Source organism: Daphnia pulicaria, chromosome 4 (genome assembly GCF_021234035.1).
Source record: "Daphnia pulicaria isolate SC F1-1A chromosome 4, SC_F0-13Bv2, whole genome shotgun sequence".
In the NCBI taxonomy this organism is placed as follows: domain Eukaryota; kingdom Metazoa; phylum Arthropoda; class Branchiopoda; order Diplostraca; family Daphniidae; genus Daphnia; species Daphnia pulicaria.
Window position 1 is genome coordinate 14,100,056 of NC_060916.1, and position 20,899 is coordinate 14,120,954.

At 39.4% G+C, this 20,899-nt stretch overlaps 2 protein-coding genes and 1 pseudogene across 51 annotated transcripts; all 3 read left to right on the forward strand.

The window, feature by feature from the left end:
* Window positions 1-46: 46 nt before the first annotated feature.
* On the forward strand, window positions 47-2,900 carry LOC124337467. Its single transcript, XM_046791462.1, has 3 exons — window positions 47-686; window positions 760-872; window positions 944-2,900. The coding sequence occupies exons 1-3, from the start codon at window positions 168-170 to the stop codon at window positions 2,484-2,486; spliced, it is 2,175 nt and encodes a 724-aa protein (XP_046647418.1). The 5' UTR covers window positions 47-167; the 3' UTR covers window positions 2,487-2,900.
* A 1,303-nt stretch (window positions 2,901-4,203) lies between these two features.
* On the forward strand, window positions 4,204-20,576 carry LOC124338618 (glycine-rich cell wall structural protein-like). 50 transcript variants are annotated; one of them, XM_046792748.1, is made up of 10 exons: window positions 4,204-4,283; window positions 4,357-4,411; window positions 4,508-4,540; window positions 4,654-5,019; window positions 13,505-13,765; window positions 15,727-15,819; window positions 17,711-17,959; window positions 19,861-20,061; window positions 20,095-20,117; window positions 20,352-20,576. In XM_046792748.1, exons 1-10 carry the CDS (start codon window positions 4,260-4,262, stop codon window positions 20,418-20,420), a joined length of 1,374 nt encoding a protein of 457 aa, XP_046648704.1. In that variant the 5' UTR covers window positions 4,204-4,259; the 3' UTR covers window positions 20,421-20,576. The 50 variants fall into 50 exon arrangements, with proteins under 50 accessions (XP_046648704.1, XP_046648709.1, XP_046648681.1 ...); XM_046792753.1 differs by lacking the exon at window positions 20,095-20,117 and having other exon boundaries at window positions 19,861-19,959; window positions 20,023-20,085; window positions 20,350-20,576; XM_046792725.1 differs by having other exon boundaries at window positions 19,861-19,959; window positions 20,023-20,061; window positions 20,095-20,576.
* Window positions 9,514-11,884, forward strand: LOC124338627 (annotated as a pseudogene).
* Window positions 20,577-20,899: the final 323 nt, after the last annotated feature.

A 20,899-nucleotide genomic window follows, 5' to 3' on the forward strand; every position in this document is an offset into this window, starting at 1 on the left:
ACTTCATCCGGGTTATCTTGAAGTCGACTCCGTATAGCCTGCAGCACAGTGGGTGTGATTTCTACTGTGAATAACATAACAAAAAACATTGAATAGTTATCTCTCAAAGAATCGAGAACAGTATACGTCTTATGGATCGCAGAGTTGGATGCTGATTTGGTGAAAGAATGAATCAATTTCTTCGTCTAGTGTTTATCCTCATAAGTGTATTACATTTTTTAACAGCAGAAAAATTGATTAGAAATCACAGAACTAAAAGACTCGCCGAATTTCCTACTGTTAATTCTTCGTCAGTGATCAAAAAAGCTAATCTCAGTATTCTCGATTTCACTGATAATGTCAACCAAATTTTCGTGGAAACCAATAACGACCGTGAAGAACTCATTGCCCATTTTGAGCGAATCGAACGCCAGCTGGATGGACTTAAAGACGACATTGAATCCATCCACAGAGAAATCAAAACACTTGGCGTGACTGCCGGTTATTCTGTCCATGAAGTCGAAATCAAATACTGTCTGTCGACTTTTCGCCAATATTTGGAACATCCGGACGATGAACACACACGAGATGTTTTCTATAAACAAGCCGTCACACTTCCTAAACACCTTGAAGCATTAATCGACGGTCTGTTGGGTCAAAATGCCTTCAATGTTGACATTATGGTCGCCTTGCGAGATGCTATTCAAGTAAGTTTTAAAAAAAATAAACGGTAATTAATTAATTCTGACTGCTTGTTTATTGGTGTCAAATTTTTTACAGTGTCACGGCCGGAAATTAAATCAGAAAATGAATTCAATGATGGGAATCGTTCAAACCGGTCTTTGGGTGTACGTCAAATACAATCAGATGAGGAACATCTCCGACTTATCGCGGTAAAACTGTAACCATCTAAAATTTTAAATGACTTAATAAAACAAATTATTTTAAATTTTCTTACCCGCAGTTCTTCGTTCAAGAAATCAATAAGCGAATCGTTCAACAAGTTATCCAACAGACTCCAAGGTGAGGTTCACAAATGTCGGACAAACGAACGAAACATTAAAGAAGAAATGCGTCGCGTCATCGAGTCAAAGTCGGCCAGCAATCGGAAAGAAGTTGCCGAAACTTTGTTCGATTTTCTCGTCGACAAATACGACACCCGAAAGTGGATTGTCGTTATCCTACCACAAACCGGAAGCAAAAACCAAATTTATTCCGCTCAATCTGGCGGATTTCACACGGCTTCAGCTAATGGCACCTTTGCGGCCGCCATATCTTTAGAGCAGACCTTATCGCCCGAAATGTCAACCCAAATCGACGCCCATTTGAAAAATTTTGAATTTCCGATGGAAACGTTTAGCAACATGAATCGGTTTCCCATTAAACTAGGGTATTCTCTGAGACCGAAGAAAGAAGCTCACGATGTCCACAAACATCTCATCCGGCATTTGGCTCCGCTGAGAACCAACAGTCAACTCATCATCGAATCGCTAGTCGTCGAGACCCCGTGCACACCGTCGATGGAAAAGATTAAAGATTTTGTCAGCATAGTGGCCTCCAACAGCACGGAAAATATGCAGTTCACTAATAACGGCACTTGCATTAACCACATGGTTTTGGTCGTACCTGCATTGAGACCAACCTTAATAATCACAAATGCTCTCACATCCGCAGCGATATCCGATTCGCCGTCATCCGAACGGTTGGACTGGCAGTGCAATTTAAATGAAACGGACTCCGACGACAATCGGAGCAATCTTCTGCGGAACGAGTTCGGTCAAGCCTTTCTGTCGGTGCAAGGTGACTCCAGTCTAGAAGCCGCGTCAATTATTTTGGAATCGGAATGGAAAAATTCCACCGGGCAGAGATGGCGATTTGTGGACAACCAATTGAAAAATGATTTCGGCAAATGCTTGACGGCCTGGAAGGAACAGTCGTGGTACCTTTACCAATACGATTGCCATTCTGACTGGGCAGGGCAGAAATGGTATCGCCACGGTTTCCAAATCGTCAACGGCTTCAACATGTGCTTATCTTACGAGGGTAAAAAAGACGGGAAGTTGATGTATGTTGTTCAGGATCTTTGCGATTCCACTCCGCCGTTCTTGTGGTACGATTGGGACTCGGTTTGCTGGGAAGCAATAATCACTCTGTCAGCTGCTGCCAACGAGAGCCGAGCTCTACGCAACGAATTTTCCAAGAGCTATTTAAGTGGCTACAAGGACGAATCGTGGGCCAAGCACGAACCGTGGAGCAATCAGCCGGGACAGAATTGGGAGTTTGTCAATGGCCAATTGAGGAACGGCAATGGCAAGTGTTTGACAGGCAAGGGATGGTACGTCAACCAAGTGGATTGCATGGATACTGCCAGCGCTAAAACGTGGACTTATAACGAGAAACGGCAAATCGCTAGCGATGATGGATACTGCTTGGGTGTCGGAAACACGGATGGCTTTATCGTTTATAACTATTGCAAAGATGATCCTGAATACCGCTGGTGGTATTAATTCATGTCGCCAGTCGTATCCCAAAATATTCAACCCCGATTAATTTGTTGCATACTTTTATTCTTTTTTGTTGCATACGTGGTATTAAAGGAGATTTACCAACTGCCGATAGCCCGCTACAAATATATAGCTGTCTAGATAAAACGCAGAGTGGAATCCACTATCTTTCAAGTGGCCAACAAAAATCTAATCGAAGTTTAATTACTCATTTACTTTGTGTATGCTGGTACATTGAAAAAAATCCCTGTTTTATTGCTTTTTAATTCTAATTGTTTTTACTTATTTTTTTTTTTACGTCTCCGACTTGCCAAATACCTTCATTATGTAATTCCCAATTCGGCCTCGACCATAGGCTTTGCTGGGGTAAATCCATCAATATTTCATAATACATAATATACTGAAGTCAACCTTTAACTAGCCTATATGCTTGTTTATATTTTTATTTACTACAAAAGAAATGAGACTTTATCCCCGGCTTCGTTCTTAAATCAGGGTAACATTTCCAAAGCAAGTTGGCTCATGGGCGCGCGATTATTCAAAACGCATATTCGTGCAACCACTAAGCATCTTTATACGATTTTAGAGGGCAAATATATTTCATCTTTTGCGTAAAAATTTGCCAGGAAACAATTCGACGACCCAAAATATGAAGTAATTCAAAGATGCGATTATAATTTTTACCTTCATGTCGTGTGATATCAGTATAGCTATAACTATCATGTTAGGCCATGATATCAAATTTCTACACATTTTTGCGGTCATTGACGGCGTTTTTCGGGGACATTTATATTAGCGTGTGGTTTTTCCGAGTTTTCTGTGTTATTACAAGGTTGGCAATGAGTTTCATCAATTTTATTCCTTCGTTGTTCGCACACCTGCTCCTGCTTTCATGAGTGGCGGATCAGCACAAAAATGTAAAAAGACTTCCTTCAAGGCCAAAAACTGTTCGTTCGTGTCCTAACATCATAAATAAAGAAAATGCTGTCGTTTCAGGTTTCGCTAGAAATAAATCAGTGTACTATTTATAAACGGTGATGACAATCATGTTGTATTTTTGACATGCAGTTCGTCAAAATGCGGATACGATCATCATCAAATTTGGACACTATGTATGGTTATCAGCTCTCGCCAGTCGGTACAGAAATAAAAATGTACTGGTAATCCTAATAATCATCAGTCCTTATTTCAACTCTGGACTATGCTATTTTCCAGACAAACTTTTTTAAAAATTGTTAGATAAGAATATCCTATGCCGTTTGCGGTGTTATATTAATACTATACATAGTCTACTCTGAATATAAAGAATCGAAACAAGAGAGGTCAGCCGCAAGAGCGGTATGGATATTGCCAGTGTCCAGTGTGGTGTGTAAGGGAATTCCCGAGCTATCATTAATACTGAAAAATGGGTAAATATGGAAAAGAGAATGGCTGAAGGTCAGTCACAAAAATGTCCATGAAGAACTAACATCTTTTTTTCCCGCATGAATAGTTTGTCTCCTTTTCAAACGTCGACCTATTCTTCGTTACCTTGAAGGTGACACGAGAAGAGGCAGTAGGCGCAAAACTAAAGTGACTAAACCACAAGACCAGACGATGAGATGTACATCGTGCACGAGCAGTTTATATAATCAATCTTCTTTTTATCTAGTAGTCATTTCCGAAGGTCTTTTCCTTCACACCTGCTATAAAAAGACGGCGTCAAATCTATTTCTCTTCACTTGCAAACCTGTTCGGTTATTGCAAACACAACAGTCTTAAGCGTAATTTTCCAAAATGCTTCTATTCTCAAAGATTCTGGTGTGTTTCATTTTATCTTTAACCGACGTTATCCAACGAATTGTTTAAATTTAAACTATTTATTTTTCTACAGTGGGCAGTGGTTCTAACAGCCGCTCTTGCAACCTCATCCAGCGCGTCTAGAAAAGGTAATAAATAAAACCATTTTTGATCCTCAAAATTTTGGAAAAGTTAAGAGAAGCTCCTGAATCAGTAAATCTAATCTAATTTACTTGTTGATACAGGTAAAGGCGGTGGCAGCGGAATGGGCGGTTATGGTAATAATATTTCGATCTATGTAGAAATTGAAACATTTTAAAAACGAAAACGCAATTATTTGTTGTAAGAAGTTAAGAATACAATGCAAGTTAATTAACTTCCAAAATAATAGGTGGCCAACAAAGAATGGGCTATGGAGGTGGTCATCCCTCACCAGCAAGAGGATACGGGAATCACGCTGCACCCATGCAAAGAGGCTATGGCGGTCACTCTGCTCCCGTAAGCGGATATGGGGGTCACGCAGCTCGGCAACCTAAGAAAGGAGGATATGGAGGTCCGATGCAAGGAGGCTATGGAGGTCACGCAGCTCCCGTAAGCGGATATGGAGGTCACGCTGCTCCCATAAGCAGCGGTTATGGTGGTCACTCTAGTCCCGTAAGCGGAGGCTATGGCGGACACAGTGCGCCAATGGGAGGATATGGAGGTCCGATGCAAGGAGGCTATGGCGGTCACGCAGCTCCCGTAAGCGGATATGGAGGTCACTCTGCTTCCGTAAGCGGAGGCTATGGCGGACACAGTGCGCCAATGCAAGGATACGGCGGCGGAGCTGCGGGAAAAGGATACGGTCGTTAGTATTCTGCTTAGACAATTCACAACAGTTCATGCTTAAGCCTTATTCGACTTGCCCAATTTTGTATTTTTGATTGAGTGTCACGTTTGAAGACATACCCTTTCGGTTGGCGTACTTAAAATGCAATTTTCAAAAAAAAACAAAAAAAAAACAAATAAAAATAAACGAATAACTTTCAAAATATTGTTCATCAATTACTTCAGAAAAATGGAAAAAAGATTTTTGCTGCCCTTATTGGGACGTAATAAATATAGGAATAAGTGACGGAAAAATTGCTGTCGCGTCGTTTCAAAAGAAATAAAAAGTATAAACGATCATATGTTGTAGCCGAGCTGACATATATTTCGTCATGAACACATAATGTGGTTATTGTCGAAATTTTTTTAGGGATTACGTCACTAGCGAGTAGCCATTTGGACGATTTTTAGATTTATCAGCTCTTGGCGTTCTTGACGCTTTTCAATAAATGTATTTTAGGGACGACCATAATTTGGCCATCCTAGCTGATAATCATCAGTCCTTATTTCAACTCCGGATTGTGCAGAATCAAGGCCATTTATCCTGAGCCTTCTTAACTTAACATTGAATACAGGAAGAAATCGTGCATGGCATATTATACTCCCCCTTTCAGTTTTATCTGAGTCTTGAGATACATTGGTGCGAAGGCTTAAGTTACGTCATCTAGACCATTTAATTTAATTTAAAAAACTAGCGCAATATTTTTTATTTTTGCCTATTTTGATGTTTATGAATAATTGAACATTTTAGTTATGAAGAATACAGAATACGATATTATTTGTTGCTTTATATGGCAATACTTTAGTGCCATTTTTCTATGGGGTGCCGTTGTACCTTTTTACCAACAAACCTATAATCTAACATGAATCTTCAATCAAACCTATAATCTAACATGAATCTTCAATCAAACCTGTCATCTAAAATGAATCTTCCATCTAATAAACAGTAATAGATGAAACACAAATAAAAAAAATGATCAAGAGTGCTGTAACGGTGTAACCGGGTGTAACTTAGCATCTAACACCGATATTAGATCAATGACGATTTTAATCTACAATAAAATGTGACCGAATGTGACATTAAATGAAATGTTAAATTTAAAGTGTGTTCGTTGTTAAACTTTTCATCTATCTGTCATTCATTATTTGAATTTAAAAAAAAATTGCAACCATTCCAAGTTCTATTTTTTTTGCCCCCTCCCCCATTTGTTAAGATCCATCTGGCGGCCAGAAATGTCGATTAATTTGTAATTATTTCTGTAAGCTTCATGATATAAAACTGGAAATTTGTTTAAAATGCAGCCGGCGGTAAAAAAATCTAACTGCATGCTTCACCTTCACCCCCTTTATAGCCAGTTTGTATCCAGTAGCCTACTACAAACGGGAGATTCTTACACGATAAGCGCATGTTTGAGCGTTTTATTCCGTTTTATTTATAATCACATAATTAAAAAACTAACAAGCGCTTAAATAATGTTACTGAATGCGCGTCGCTCAAAAATATTTTTTATTTATTTAATGCGAAGGGAAACGACTGCGACTGACTGCGGCGACTGGGTCAGACGAGTAACATGATGAGCCCGCCCGTTTTTTCAGCGCTTATCGCTGGACCGTCCGCTATTTTAGAGCTGTCGCCCGTCCGCTGTTTCGGCGGCTCATTATACGCGAAATATAATTCATTCAAATGTTTTGCGCTAGATCTAGCGCTATCTAAGCTCGCGTGGCGCTAGCGATGTGTTTGCGATAAACTTGCGCGCGATGCGCTATAGGCCTATTTAGCACATTTCTTTATTCTTCGCATTATTTAAGAAACGCGCAAGCGCTCCGTTAATTTAAATAAACGGTTGATGCGACAGGGAAAACGATTGTGGCGACTGGACGAGTAGCGCTCATCCGTTCATAATATTAACGCTTGTCGCGAGTCCGTGCGCTATGTAAGCGCTAATCATCGCGCCCCTCCACTGTTTATATTAAATAATTTACAAACGCAAATAACTTGCTAAAATAAATATTTTGCGCTATATATCTAGCGCTTTGCAAGCGCGTATGGCGCTAGTGATTTACTTGTGATAAACTACCTGCGCTTAATTTAGCGCAATTCCTTTTATAACATAATTTACGAAACGCGCAAGCGCTAAAATATTTAATGTTTAGCGCTACTTAATGCGCATTACATAAAATTTAAATTAAGGCGTAAGAGTTCATGTTCGCGTTCTTCTCATAATATATAATAAATAAGAATAGATTTTAGAATAATCGGTGTTGCACTCGAATTTGGCAAGTTTATATTGAGACGATGAGCATCTTGAACGACGTCGAGCTAGACGCCTAAATTCGTGATCCGTTTGGATGAAGTCCGACCGTGTTTGCGTGCAACACCGCGTGTTATAAATTCATATTCTAAATCACTAGCGCCATACGCGATTACAAAGCGCTAGATCTAGCGCTAAATATTTATTTTAGCAAGCATCAGTGCGCGTTTGTAAATTAATATGTGATGAATTTAATTGGGCTAAATTTACCGCATTGCGCGAAAGTTATCTTAAATTAATTATTAGCGCAATGCGCGCTTTAGATAGCGCTAGATCCAGCGCGAAAAATTTGACATTTTTGGCTCAGCCGGGCTCAGCGAGCCGTCTAAACAGTTAACGGGCGACGATTAGCGCTAAGATAGCGAACGGACCCGTGACAAGCGCTAATATCATGTACGGGCGCGAGCTACTCGTCCAATCGCCGAAATCGTTTTCCCTTTCGCAACATTTTATTTAAATTAACGAAGCGCTTGCGCGTTTCGTAAATAATGCAATGAAGTAAATTGCGCTACGATCACTTAAACTAGATCGCTTCGATAGCGCTATAGATCTACCGCAAAGCATTTGAAAATATTATTTTTCGCGTCGCCAGCGCCGTAAAGCTGAATTTCTGTGAGTACGTTTGTCTTCGGAACACTCCGGGCTGGGTGACAGCGTCCGCTGACTTTTCCAGTCGCTGGTGTTGGTCCGGCTGGACGAGGCGGAATGAAATGGATCGGTCATAGCGAAAGGTAGCGGCCACTGCCGCCTCTCTCGTCTTTCCACAGCAATACTTTCCACTATTTTTCGTGGAAAAGATCATGAATCGATATCAACGCATTGCAAATGCAAACAATCGATATATAGCCATTCGTTCTGCCGTGATTTCAAAAATAAATAGCACTAGTCGAGTGCTACAATTTTAGGGGGTCATTTTGCGTTCCATAGTTTATAGGATTATAGTGATGGACATCATTGGGTTTTGCCGTATTGGTTCTTTTAATACGGCATGTATATTGATTTCATTATACATTTTATACGTATATGTTTACTATAGCCGTTTTCTTTACATTTTTCTTTAAATAAAATGTTTGATAACATGATTTATTAATTTCTCGCGATTAATTAATCTGTTAGATAGCGAATGATGTTAGATATAATGTTAAGTTTGCCAAGACATGGTTTATTTAATAATAGCTTACCCGAAAGATTGATTGTTTTTTCGAATGTTAGTCGATAGGCCGTTTGATTAATTTTACATTTAATTTTTTATGTTTTATTTGAATTACCAAAGTGTTACTTTGGCGTTTTAAGTGTTTAATGTATGTTAAATGAATGTTAAAATTTAATGAATGTTAAATGAATGTTTAAATTATTTAATGAATGTTAGATTTTTTGTTATAATAAAATGTCACGATTGATTTAAGTTATTATAATGTTTCATTTATTGTTTAATATTTCTTTGTTGGTAAAAAGGTACAACGGCACCCCATATTTTTCGAACATCATAAATTAAACAATTTTTCAAACATATTTTGTAAAGTAAAAACTAAAAGTAAAAACTTTTGTTAAATTTTTTTTAAATTTGTAAATGTAATTTTAAAAGAAAAAACTAAATGTAAAATCAAAAGTCTATTTTTAAAAGTTAATTTAAAAAGCAAAAGCTAAATGTTAAAGTAAAAATGAAATGTAAAAACCATTGGCTATTGTTAAAAGATAAATGTTAAACTAAAAACTAAACTTAAAAACTATCGAGTCCGCGAGCTATCCCGCCCCTCCTGTTCTGCCATCTAGCGACCGCTAGTGCAAACGCCCATACAGACCTAGAGATCGGCGTCTCTTGCTCCCCTCCCTATAGACCGTTGCGCCCTCTACATAAAGAGTGTGCGGAATAGTGCTGTTTAGCCAAACTCGCAGTCTGTGATGGCGTAGTCACGTATGTCAAAAAGTCCAAATACTTCATACTCAATTGCTTGACATTTCACGGCTTCTTCAACCAAAAGTTTGCTCTATTTATTCCATAGAGTTTGTCATTTCATTGTCATAATATCTCTATCTCATTATGTCTCGAGACATCATTTTTGAGGACTGTCTTAACATGTGGATGTTCAGTAGAATTGTCCCTATTGGAAAACCATGTGTCCAATTGGTAATTTACATCATAATAATATATTGAATAAATTCACATCCTAAACTCATTTTCCCACTAGCATAATTCTAAATGAGCGGTCTGTTTCTGAAGTACAAAGGAGAAAGAAATTAGATGTGGACGTAAAGAAAGTGAAACAATATCTAGGTAAACATATCATTTAGTTCTGTCTCCATAAACTGGAGAATCCTTCAGGCTAATGCTTTTCAAATTTTTTTGCTACAGATGAGAGAATTCCTACAGCTACTCATTCATCATCCACGGAGCCATTTACAGACATTTTGAGGCATTTTGTCTGAAATTTTCAATATCTTGCGTTCACCTCTGTTTCAAGGTGTGGCTTTGGGCTCCCTTCTCGATTTTCTACAGGCATTGGTCGAGTTTAATGCACCTGGTTAGTGATGCTTTTTCATTAGTTTAAACTGAAATCCTTTGATGGCAACAAATATTTACCACCCAGGATCTTGTCTTGGCTACCGCGATCTGTTGATGTTTATGATGAATTTGGCGTCGAAACCTGGTCTTCACAATACTGCTCATCATTCTGTCGCTCAGACTGTTGCTTCATTGGTTGTAACTCAACCAGTTTCTGAAGCTTTTACATTGGTGCAGAATTTCCTCCAGAAGGCTCAGAGACCTCATTCTGATTGGCAACACATTTTTGCGCTCCTTTGTATTGGAGAGATCGGCAAACGAATTGATCTTAACCAGGTTCCAGGGTTAGGACAAGCAATCAGCGATTCTTTCGACCCACCAAATGAGGAAGTACGTCTATTACTTTCTCAACTATCTGAATCAATCTATATCCGTTTTCTACAGGTGAAATCTGCAACTTCGCACGCCCTCGGATCTGTAACAGTTTGAAATCTTCCAGGTTTCTTGCCCTTTATTCTTACTCAGATTGAAAATCAATCGCGGCGCCAGTATTTGCTGCTCCACTCGTTATAGGAAGTGATTACTTCGCTATCACTTGGAATCGAGGCCATTGCACAATTACGTCCATTTGTCCCACGAATTTGGGATCTTCTCTTCCGTCACTGCGATTGTAATGAAGAAGGAACATGCAATGTTGTAGCCGAGTGTTTGGGAAAGCTTACGCTGACAGATCCTGAGGGATTGCTTCCACGTCTTCGAGCTGCTCTGAACTGCCCTTCTGCGTTGATGAGAAGTACGATCGTCACAGCAGCACCCAAATTCAGCATTTTCGATCAAGTTCAAACCATTGATCCTCTGCTGAAGCAATGCATCGGCAATTTTCTTCAAACCTTACAGGTAAATAATAAGGTTTCATCGTGATTAACATAAACGGAACGTCAAATTGAATCTGTAATAGGATGACGACTTGAATGTGCGACGAGTGGTAATCATTGCGTTCAATTCGGCAGCACACAACAAGCCTTCGTTGGTCAGAGACTTGCTCGATTCCGTTTTGCCTCAGCTTTATAATGAAACTAAAGTTAGAGTAAGTATTCAATGATTGGAGTCTTTTTTGACGATCGAATTATCCTTAATTAATCAAAAAAAAATTAATTCACAGAAAGAGTTAGTCCGCGAAGTTGAAATGGGTCCCTTCAAGCACACGGTTGACGATGGTCTAGACCGTGGTAAGGCCGCTTTCGAATGCATGTACAACCTTCTGGATTCGTGTCTTGATCGATTGGATGTTTTCGAATTTTTGAATCACGTTGAACTAGGATTGAAAGGTTTGCTGTGTTTTCTTTCAAAAAGCACTTAAAACGTAACTCAATGTTCACGTTCTTTTGAAATTTATTTGCAGCTCATAACAATATTAAAATGTTGACGTATTTAACGGTCGCCCGTCTAGCCAATCTATGTCCTACGGCTGTTCTTCAGCGACTCGATCGATTTGTCGAACATCTACGAAATACTTGCACCGCCAGAGTCAAGGCGAACGCTGTTAAACAAGAATATGAAATGCAAAATTAACTGAATGTGGGTTCAGCTTCCTAGAATCATTTTTATATTATCAAAAACTAGCGTCTCCAACAAAATGATTTGAACAGCGTTCATCCATTCGAGCTGTGACTGCATTGCTGGTCATTCCTGATTCGGATAACAACCCACAACTTAACGAGTTCGTTCTGCATATTCGTTCATCTTCAGGTAATAAAATAACTACTGTTTCAATTTTTTCGTCTTAGAAATGAATGTGCTAACACCAATTATTTTTCAGATTCTTTTCGACTCTATCCAGAAAGATAGCTCCGGACATCACGGAAATGCTGCAGGAGTATCCAGCGAATTGAACATGGATTTAAGTTAAAGTGGTATAAAACAATGTATCTATTAATGAAAGACAACCGAATACAAAGGAATGCTCTAATTTGCTTTCTTTTTTTCTTGTTGAAAAAAGATACAGTTATGTATTTCTTGATTATGAATATCTGAAATGACATGGGGGAAAAAGTTGAAATAACGCATCAGATCTTAATTTGAATCCGCACACTCTTTATGTAGAGGGCGCAACGGTCTATAGGGAGGGGAGCAAGAGACGCCGATCTCTAGGTCTGTATGGGCGTTTGCACTAGCGGTCGCTAGGTGGCAGCACTGGAGGGGCGGGATAGCTCGCGGACTCGATAGTTTTTAAGTTTAGTTTTTAGTTTAACATTTATCTTTTAACAATAGCCAATGGTTTTTACATTTCATTTTTACTTTAACATTTAGCTTTTGCTTTTTAAATTAACTTTTAAAAATAGACTTTTGATTTTACATTTAGTTTTTTCTTTTAAAATTACATTTACAAATTTAACAAAAATTTAACAAAAGTTTTTACTTTTAGTTTTTACTTTACAAAATATGTTTGAAAAATGTTTTAATTTATGATGTCCGAAAAATGGCACTAAAGTATTGCCATAGCTTTAATGCCGTAGATGTCTACTTTATAAAAGCATAATAATACAGAATTTGAAAAAGGGGTGTAATTGCCACAAAAGCGGAGAACATCATTGCCAGCTTTTCAAAGTCAGTGTGGTAACTGTGGTATTCCTGTACGGAAATTCCGGAGCTCTGCCGGTGCTATAAATAATAATAAAAAAGAAAATACGAAAAAAGCAGCGATTGAATGTTAAATAAATAATTATATTTATGAAGAACTAAATTCTATTTTTTTCCGCATGAATAGTTTTTCTTTTTATTTTATGTAATAACGTCCTATTGTTCATTCCTTGAAGGTGACGTGAGAGGAAACAGGACGTAGGCGCACTAAGCCACTAAACCACGAGTCCAGACGATGACTAGTACGAGGAGTCTTGCACGAGTGGGTAAAATAATCAATCTTCGTTTTAACTCTCGTTCTCCGAAGGTCTTTTCCTTCACACCTGCTATAAAAAGACGATGGCGAACTCATTGCTCTTCACTTGCAAACCTGTTCGGTTATTGCAAACACACAGTCTTAAGCGTAAATTTCCAAAATGCTTCTATTCTCAAAGATTCTGGTGTTTTTCATTTTGTCTTTAAACGACGTTAACCACTGAATTGTTGTTAACTAATTGGTTTTTTGTTTTTTTCTTTTGCTACAGTGGGCAGTGGTGCTAACTGCCGCTTTGGCTTCCTCATCCAGCGCTTCTAGAAAAGGTAAAAGCAAATATTATTTTTTTTAAATCTGAAAATCATTAAAGTAAAAAAAATCCTGAATCTAATCATTAATACGAAAACAAAATGATTTTATCGTAAGAATTAACAAACACAATTCGCATTACTGAATTTTCAAAATTATTTAGGAGGCCAACAAAGTATGGGCTATGGGGGTGGTCACCCTGCACAAGCAAGCGGATACGGAAATCACGCTGCTCCCGTAAGCGGATATGCTGGGGGTCACGCAGCTCGGCAACCTAAGAAAGGAGGATATGGAGGTCACGCTGCTCCCGTTGGCGGAGGCTACGGTGGACATGCTGCTCCCGTAAGCGGATATGGAGGTCACGCTGCTCCCGTAAACGGATATGGTGGTCACTCTGCTCCCGTAAGCGGAGGTTACGGTGGTCACGCAGCTCCCGTAAGCGGCGGTTATGGCGGTCACTCTGCTCCCGTAAGCAGTGGTTATGGTGGATCCGCAGCCCGGCAACCTAAGAAAGGAGGATATGGTGGTCCGATGCAAGGAGGCTATGGCGGTCACGCAGCTCCCGTAAGCGGATATGGAGGACACGCTGCTCCCGTAAGCGGAGGCTATGGCGGTCATAGTGCGCCAATGCAAGGACACGGCGGCGGAGCTGCGGGAAAAGGATACGGTCGTTAGTATCCTGCTTATAAGTCACAAAAAGATCACGCTTAAGCCTTATTTGACTTGCCCAATTTTGTATTTTTGATCGGGTGTCACGTTTGAAGACATACCCTTTCGGTTGGCGTACTTAAAATGCAATTTTCAAAAAAAAAAAACAAAAAAAACGAACAAAAATAAACGAATAACTATATAACTATAAATATGTATTGTTCATCAATTACTTCAGAAAAATGGACAAAGCCTTTTGCTCTTATCCTGACCAAATAAATATAAGAATACTTGACGGAAAATTGCTGTCGTTTCACTAGAAATAAAAAGTCTAAACGGCGACGGCGATCATATGTTGTAGTTGACATATATTTCGTCATAAACTAATAATGCGGTAAAATGTCGAACATTTTTTTCAGCTGCGAGTTGCCTATAATTTGAGTATTATTATATTTATCAGCTCCTGACCGCTCTTGATACGCTTTTCCATAAATATATTTTACGTAAGAATCATAAATTGGCCATCCTGATAATTATCAGTCCTTATTTCAACTCCGGACAAGACAGAGTCAAAAGCCCATTTTTCCAGAGCCTTGTTCTTTCATAACATTAAATTGGATACAAGAAGAAATCGTGCATGGCATATACTATCGCCCCTTTCCGTTTTCTGAGTCGTGAGATTCATGGGTGTGAAGGCTTAAGTTACGTCATCTAGACCATTAAATTAATTTAAAAAACTAGCGCAATATTTTTTATTTTTGCCCATTTTGAAATTTGTCAATTGATTTTAAATAATGAAAAATATAGAATACGGCATTATTTGTTACTTTGATGCCGTAGCTGTCTATTATATAAAAGTTCTATATACAGAATCGAAACAAGAGGTCAGCGCCGCAAAAGCGGAGAATATTGGTGGCAACTTGTCAAGGTCAGTTTGGGGTATTCCTACACGGGAAATCCCATGCTATAAATTACAAAAATAAAAAGAAAATACGAAAAAGAGAGTGGCTGAAGGTTGGTCGAAAAAAATATCCGTGAAGAACTCACATCTTTTTTTTTCCGCATGAACATGTTTGTCTCCATTTTAATAATGACGTCCTATTGTTCGTTCCTTGAAGGTGGCACGAGAGAAGCAGTAGGCGCACTCTACCAACGATTCCAGACGATGACGAGTACGAGGAGTCTTGCACGAACAGGTAAAATAATCACTCGTTTCCGAAGGTCTTTTCCCTCACACCTACTATAAAAAGACGATGGCAAATCTATTTCTCTTCACTTGCAAACCTGTTCGGTTATTGCAAACACAAGAGTCTCAAGCGTAAATTTTCAAAATGCTTCTATTCTCAAAGATCCTGGTGTGTAATTTTGTCTTTAAACGACGTTATCTGCTATTTGTTTTAAACTAATTTTGTTCTTCTTTTGTTACAGTGGGCAGTGGTGCTAACAGCCGCTTTCGCATCCTCATCCAGCGCGTCTAGAAAAGGTAATAACAGATTTTTTTTTTAAATTCCCAAATTCATATTTATGTAAAGAGAAGTTCCTGAATCTAATCAATATACTTGTTAATACAGGTAGAGGTGGCGGCAGCAGAAGCAGTGGTTATGGTAATAATATCTTGATCTATGTGGAAATTTAATCATTACGTTAATACGAAAACGAAATGATTTTATCGTAAGAATTTACAAACACAATTCACATTACTGAATTTTCAAAATTATTTAGGGGGCCAAAAAAGTATGGGATATGGGGGTGGTCATTCCGCACCAGCAAGCGGATACGGAAATCACGCTGCTCCCGTAAGCGGAGGCTATGGCGGACACTCTGCACCCGTAAGCGGCGGTTATGGCGGTTACTCTGCACCCGTAAGCGGATATGGGGGTCACGGCAGTCCCGCTGCTCGGCAACCTAAGAAAGGAGGATATGGCGGTCAAGCTGCTCCCGTAAGCGGAGGCTATGGAGGTCACTCTGCTCCCGTAAGCAGTCATAGTGGTCACGCTGCTCCCGTAAGCAGTGGAAATTATGGTGGTCATGGTGCGCCAATGGGAGGATACGGCGGTGGAGCTGCGGGAAAAGGATACGGTCGTTAGTATTCTGATTCTTACAAGCCCCAACAAGATCACACATAAGCCTTATTCGACTTTCCCAATTTGGAATTTTTGATTGAGTGTCACGTTTGAAGACATATCCTTTGGTTGGCGTAATTAAAAATGCAATTTTCAAAAAAAAAACCAAAAAACGAATAAAAATAAATGAATAACTTTTAAAATATTGTTCATCAATTACTTCAGAAAAATGGAAAAAAGATTTTTGCTGCCCTTATTGGGACGTAATAAATATAAGAATACTTGACGGAAAAATTGCTGTCGTTTCACTAGAAATAAAAAGTATAAACGGTGACGGCGATCATATGTTGTAGACTAGCTGACATATATTTCGTCGTGAACTCATATAATGTGGTTAAATGTCGAAAAATGTTTAGGGATTACGTCACTAGCGAGTAGCCATTCGGACTATTTGTAGATTTATCAGCTCTTGGCGTTCTTGACGCTTTTCAATGTATTTTAAGGACGAACATAATTTGGCCATCCTGATAATCATCAGTCCTTATTTCAACTCCGGATTGTGCAGAATCAAGGCCATTTATCCTGAGCCTTCTTAACTTAACATTGAATACAGGAAGAAATCGGGCATGGCATATTATACTCCCCCTTTAAGTTTTATCCGAGTCTTGAGATACATTGGTGTGAAGGCTTAAGTTACGTCATCCCCAGACCATAAAATTTTATTAAAAAACTAGCGAAATATTTTTTCTTTTTTGATCTTTATGAATAATTGAATATTTTAGTTATGAAGAATACAAAATACGGTATAATTATTTGTTGCTTTGATGCCGTAGCATTTTATAAAAGCATAATACAAAATTTAAATAAGAGATGTAATTGCCACAAAAGCGGAGAACATCGTTGCCAGCTTTTCAAAGTAAGTGTGGTAACTGTGGTATTCCTGCACGGAAATTCCCGAGCTATAAATAATAAAAAAAAAGAAAATACGAAAAAGGGAGCGATTGAATGTTAAATAAATAATTATGTTTATGAAGAACTAACATCTATTTTTTTCCGCATGAATGGGTTTTCTTTTTATTATATATAATAACGTCCTATTGTTCATTCCTTGAAGGTGACGTGAGAGGAAGCAGTACATAGGCGCACTAAGCCACTAAACCACGAGTCCAGACGATGACTATAGTACGAGGAGTCTTGCACGAGTGGGTAAAATAATCAATCTTCGTTTTAACTCTCGTTTTCCGAAGGTCTTTTCCTTCACACCTGCTATAAAAAGACGATGGCGAACTCATTGCTCTTCACTTGCAAACCTGTTCGGTTATTGCAAACACAACAGTCTCAAGCGTAAATTTCCAAAATGCTTTTATTCTCAAAGATTCTGGTGTGTTTCATTTTGTCTTTAAACGACGTTAAAAACTGAATTGTTGTCAACTAAATTTTTTTTTCTTTTGCCATAGTGGGCAGTGGTGCTAACTGCCGCTTTGGCATCCTCATCCAGCGCTTCTAGAAAAGGTAAAAGCAAATATAATTTTTTTTAAATCTGAAAATCATTAAAGTAAAAAAAATCCTGAATCTAATCATTAATACGAAAACAAAATGATTTTATCGTAAGAATTAACAAACACAATTCGCATTACTGAATTTTCAAAATTATTTAGGAGGCCAACAAAGTATGGGCTATGGGGGTGGTCACCCTGCACAAGCAAGCGGATACGGAAATCACGCTGCTCCCGTAAGCGGATATGCTGGGGGTCACGCAGCTCGGCAACCTAAGAAAGGAGGATATGGAGGTCACGCTGCTCCCGTTGGCGGAGGCTACGTGGGACATGCTGCTCCCGTAAACGGATATGGAGGTCACGCTGCTCCCGTAAGCGGCGGTTATGGCGGTCAATCTGCTCCCGTAAGCGGATATGGAGGTCACGCTGCTCCCGTAAGCGGCGGTTATGGCGGTCACGCAGCTCCCGTAAGCGGCGGTTATGGCGGTCAATCTGCTCCCGTAAGCGGATATGGAGGTCACGCTGCTCCCGTAAGCGGCGGTTATGGAGGTCACTCTGCTCCCGTAAGCGGCGGTTATGGAGGTCACGCAGCTCCCGTAAGCAGCGGTTATGGTGGATTTGCAGCTCGGCAACCTAAGAAAGGAGGAAATGGTAGTCCGATGCACGGAGGCTATGGTCACGCAGCTCCCGTAAGCGGAGGCTATGGCGGTCATAGTGCGCCAATGGGAGGATATGGCGGCGCAGCTGCGGGAAAAGGATACGGACGTTAGTATGTTGCTTATAAGTCACAACAGATCACGCTTAAGCCTTATTCGACTTGCCCAATTTTGAATTTTTGATTGAGTGTCACGTTTGAAGACATATCCTTCGGTTGGCGTAATTAAAAATGCAATTTTCAAAAAAAAAAACCAAAAAACGAATAAAAATAAACGAATAACTTTCAAAATATTGTTCATCTATTACTTCAGAAAAATGGACAAAGCCTTTTGCTTTTATCCTGACCAAATAAATATAAGAATACTTGACGGAAAATTGCTGTCGTTTCACTAGAAATAAAAAGTATAAACGGTGACGGCGATCATGTAGTAGTTGACATATATTTCGTCATAAACTAATAATGCGGTAAAATGTCGAACATTTTTTTAGACTAAGGTCAGCTGCGAGTTGCCTATAATTTGACTCTTGTTATATTTATCAGCTCCTGACCGCTCTCCTTATTTCAACTCCGGACTGAGCAGAGTCAAAAGCCCATTTTTCCAGAGCCTTGTTCTTTCATAACATTAAATTGGATACAAAAAGAAATCGTGCATGGCATATAGGCTACTATCGCCCCTTTCCGTTTTCTGAGTCGTGAGATTCATTGGTGTGAAGGCTTAAGTTACGTCATCTAAACCATTAAATTTAATTTTAAAAACTAGCGCAATATTTTTTATTTTTGCCCATTTCGAAATTTGTCAATAGATTTTACGGGAGATTTTGATTAATGAAAAATATAGAATACGGCATTATTTGTTACTTTGATGCCGTAGCTGTCTATTATATAAAAGTTCTGTATACAGAATCGAAACAAGAGAGGTCAGCGCCGCAAAAGCGGAGAATATTGGTGGCAGCTTTTCAAGGTCAGTGTGGTATTCCTACTTGGGAAATCCCATGCTATAAATAATAATAATAAAAAAGAAAATACGAAAAAGAGAGTGGCTGAAGGTTGGTCGAAAAAAATATCCGTGAAGAACTCACATCTTTTTTTTTCCGCATGAACATGTTTGTCTCCATTTTAATAATGACGTCCTATTGTTCGTTCCTTGAAGGTGGCACGAGAGAAGCAGTAGGCGCACTCTACCAACGATTCCAGACGATGACGAGTACGAGGAGTCTTGCACGAACAGGTAAAATAATCACTCGTTTCCGAAGGTCTTTTCCCTCACACCTACTATAAAAAGACGATGGCAAATCTATTTCTCTTCACTTGCAAACCTGTTCGGTTATTGCAAACACAAGAGTCTCAAGCGTAAATTTTCAAAATGCTTCTATTCTCAAAGATTCTGGTGTGTTTCATTTTATCCAAGATTTTATCTTTAAACGACGTTAACCAACGAATTGTTTAATTTAAACTATTTCTTTTTGTACAGTGGGCAGTGGTGCTAACAGCCGCTCTTGCAACCTCATCCAGCGCGTCTAGAAAAGGTAATAAATTAAACCATTTTTAAATCTCAAAATTTTGGAAAAGTTAAGAGAAGCTCATGAATCAGTAAATGTAATCTAATTTACTTGTTGATACAGGTAGAGGCGGTGGCAGCGGAAGGGGTGGCTATGGTAATATCTCGATCTATGTAGAAATTGAATCATTTTAAAAACGAAAACGCAATTATTTGTTGTAAGGATTTAAGAACACAATTCAAGTGAATTAAATTCCAAAATAATAGGTGGCCAACAAAGAATGGGCTATGGAGGTGGTCATCCCTCACCAGCAAGAGGATACGGGAATCACGCTGCACCCATGCAAAAAGGCTATGGCGGTCACGCTGCTCCCGTAAGCGGATATAGCGTCGGTCACGCTGCTCCCGTTGGCGGAGGCTACGGCGGTCACGCTGCTCCCGTAAGCGGAGGTTATGGTGGATCCGCAGCTCGGCAACCTAAGAAAGGAGGATATGGTGGTCCGATGCAAGGAGGTTATGGCGGTCACGCAGCTCCCGTAAGCGGATATGGAGGTCACGCTGCTCCCATAAGTGGAGGCTATGGAGGTCACTCTGCTCCCGTAAGCGGAGGTCATGGTGGTCACTCTGCTCCCGTAAGCGGCGGTTATGGCGGTCACTCTGCTCCCGTAAGCGGAGGTTATGGCGGTCACGCAGCTCCCGTAAGCGGAGGTTACGGTGGTCACGCTGCTCCCGTAAGCGGAGGTCATGGTGGTCACTCTGCTCCCGAAAGCGGCGGTTATGGCGGTCACTCTGCTCCCGTAAGCGGAGGTTATGGCGGTCACGCAGCTCCCGTTAGCGGAGGCTATGGCGGTCACAGTGCGCCAATGGGAGGATACGGCGGCGGAGCTGCGGGAAAAGGATACGGTCGTTAGTATTGTGATGCTTACAAGTCACAAAAAGATCACGCTTAACCCTTAAATTTTGGACTCAGTATTCGCGTTTGAAAAGACACACCCTTTCGGTTGACCACGAACTTAAAATGTAATTTCCAAAAAAATTCCGACAAAAATAAACGTTTTTTTGTCTAACCTTTTATCTTATTGCGCGCAAATCGAATCTTTTTTTTATTGGGTTGGCCTTGTAAATTCATTTTGTTATTATGTGCACATGCATAAAACAATGGTAAGAGAATTAGAGAATTTTGACGAAATTATTTCGATTGTTAATTGTTGAAAAAATAAATAAAAACAAACAAAAACAAAATAATGTTGTTTCTTACCAAACTAACTTATTCCCGCGTTAGGATGTGTGTATACACGGTATGTATAAAAACAGTAGACATAGACAGTCCGAATAAATTCCCGGATACATAATAGCTGTAATAATTCCAGATAAAAAAAATAATAATAAA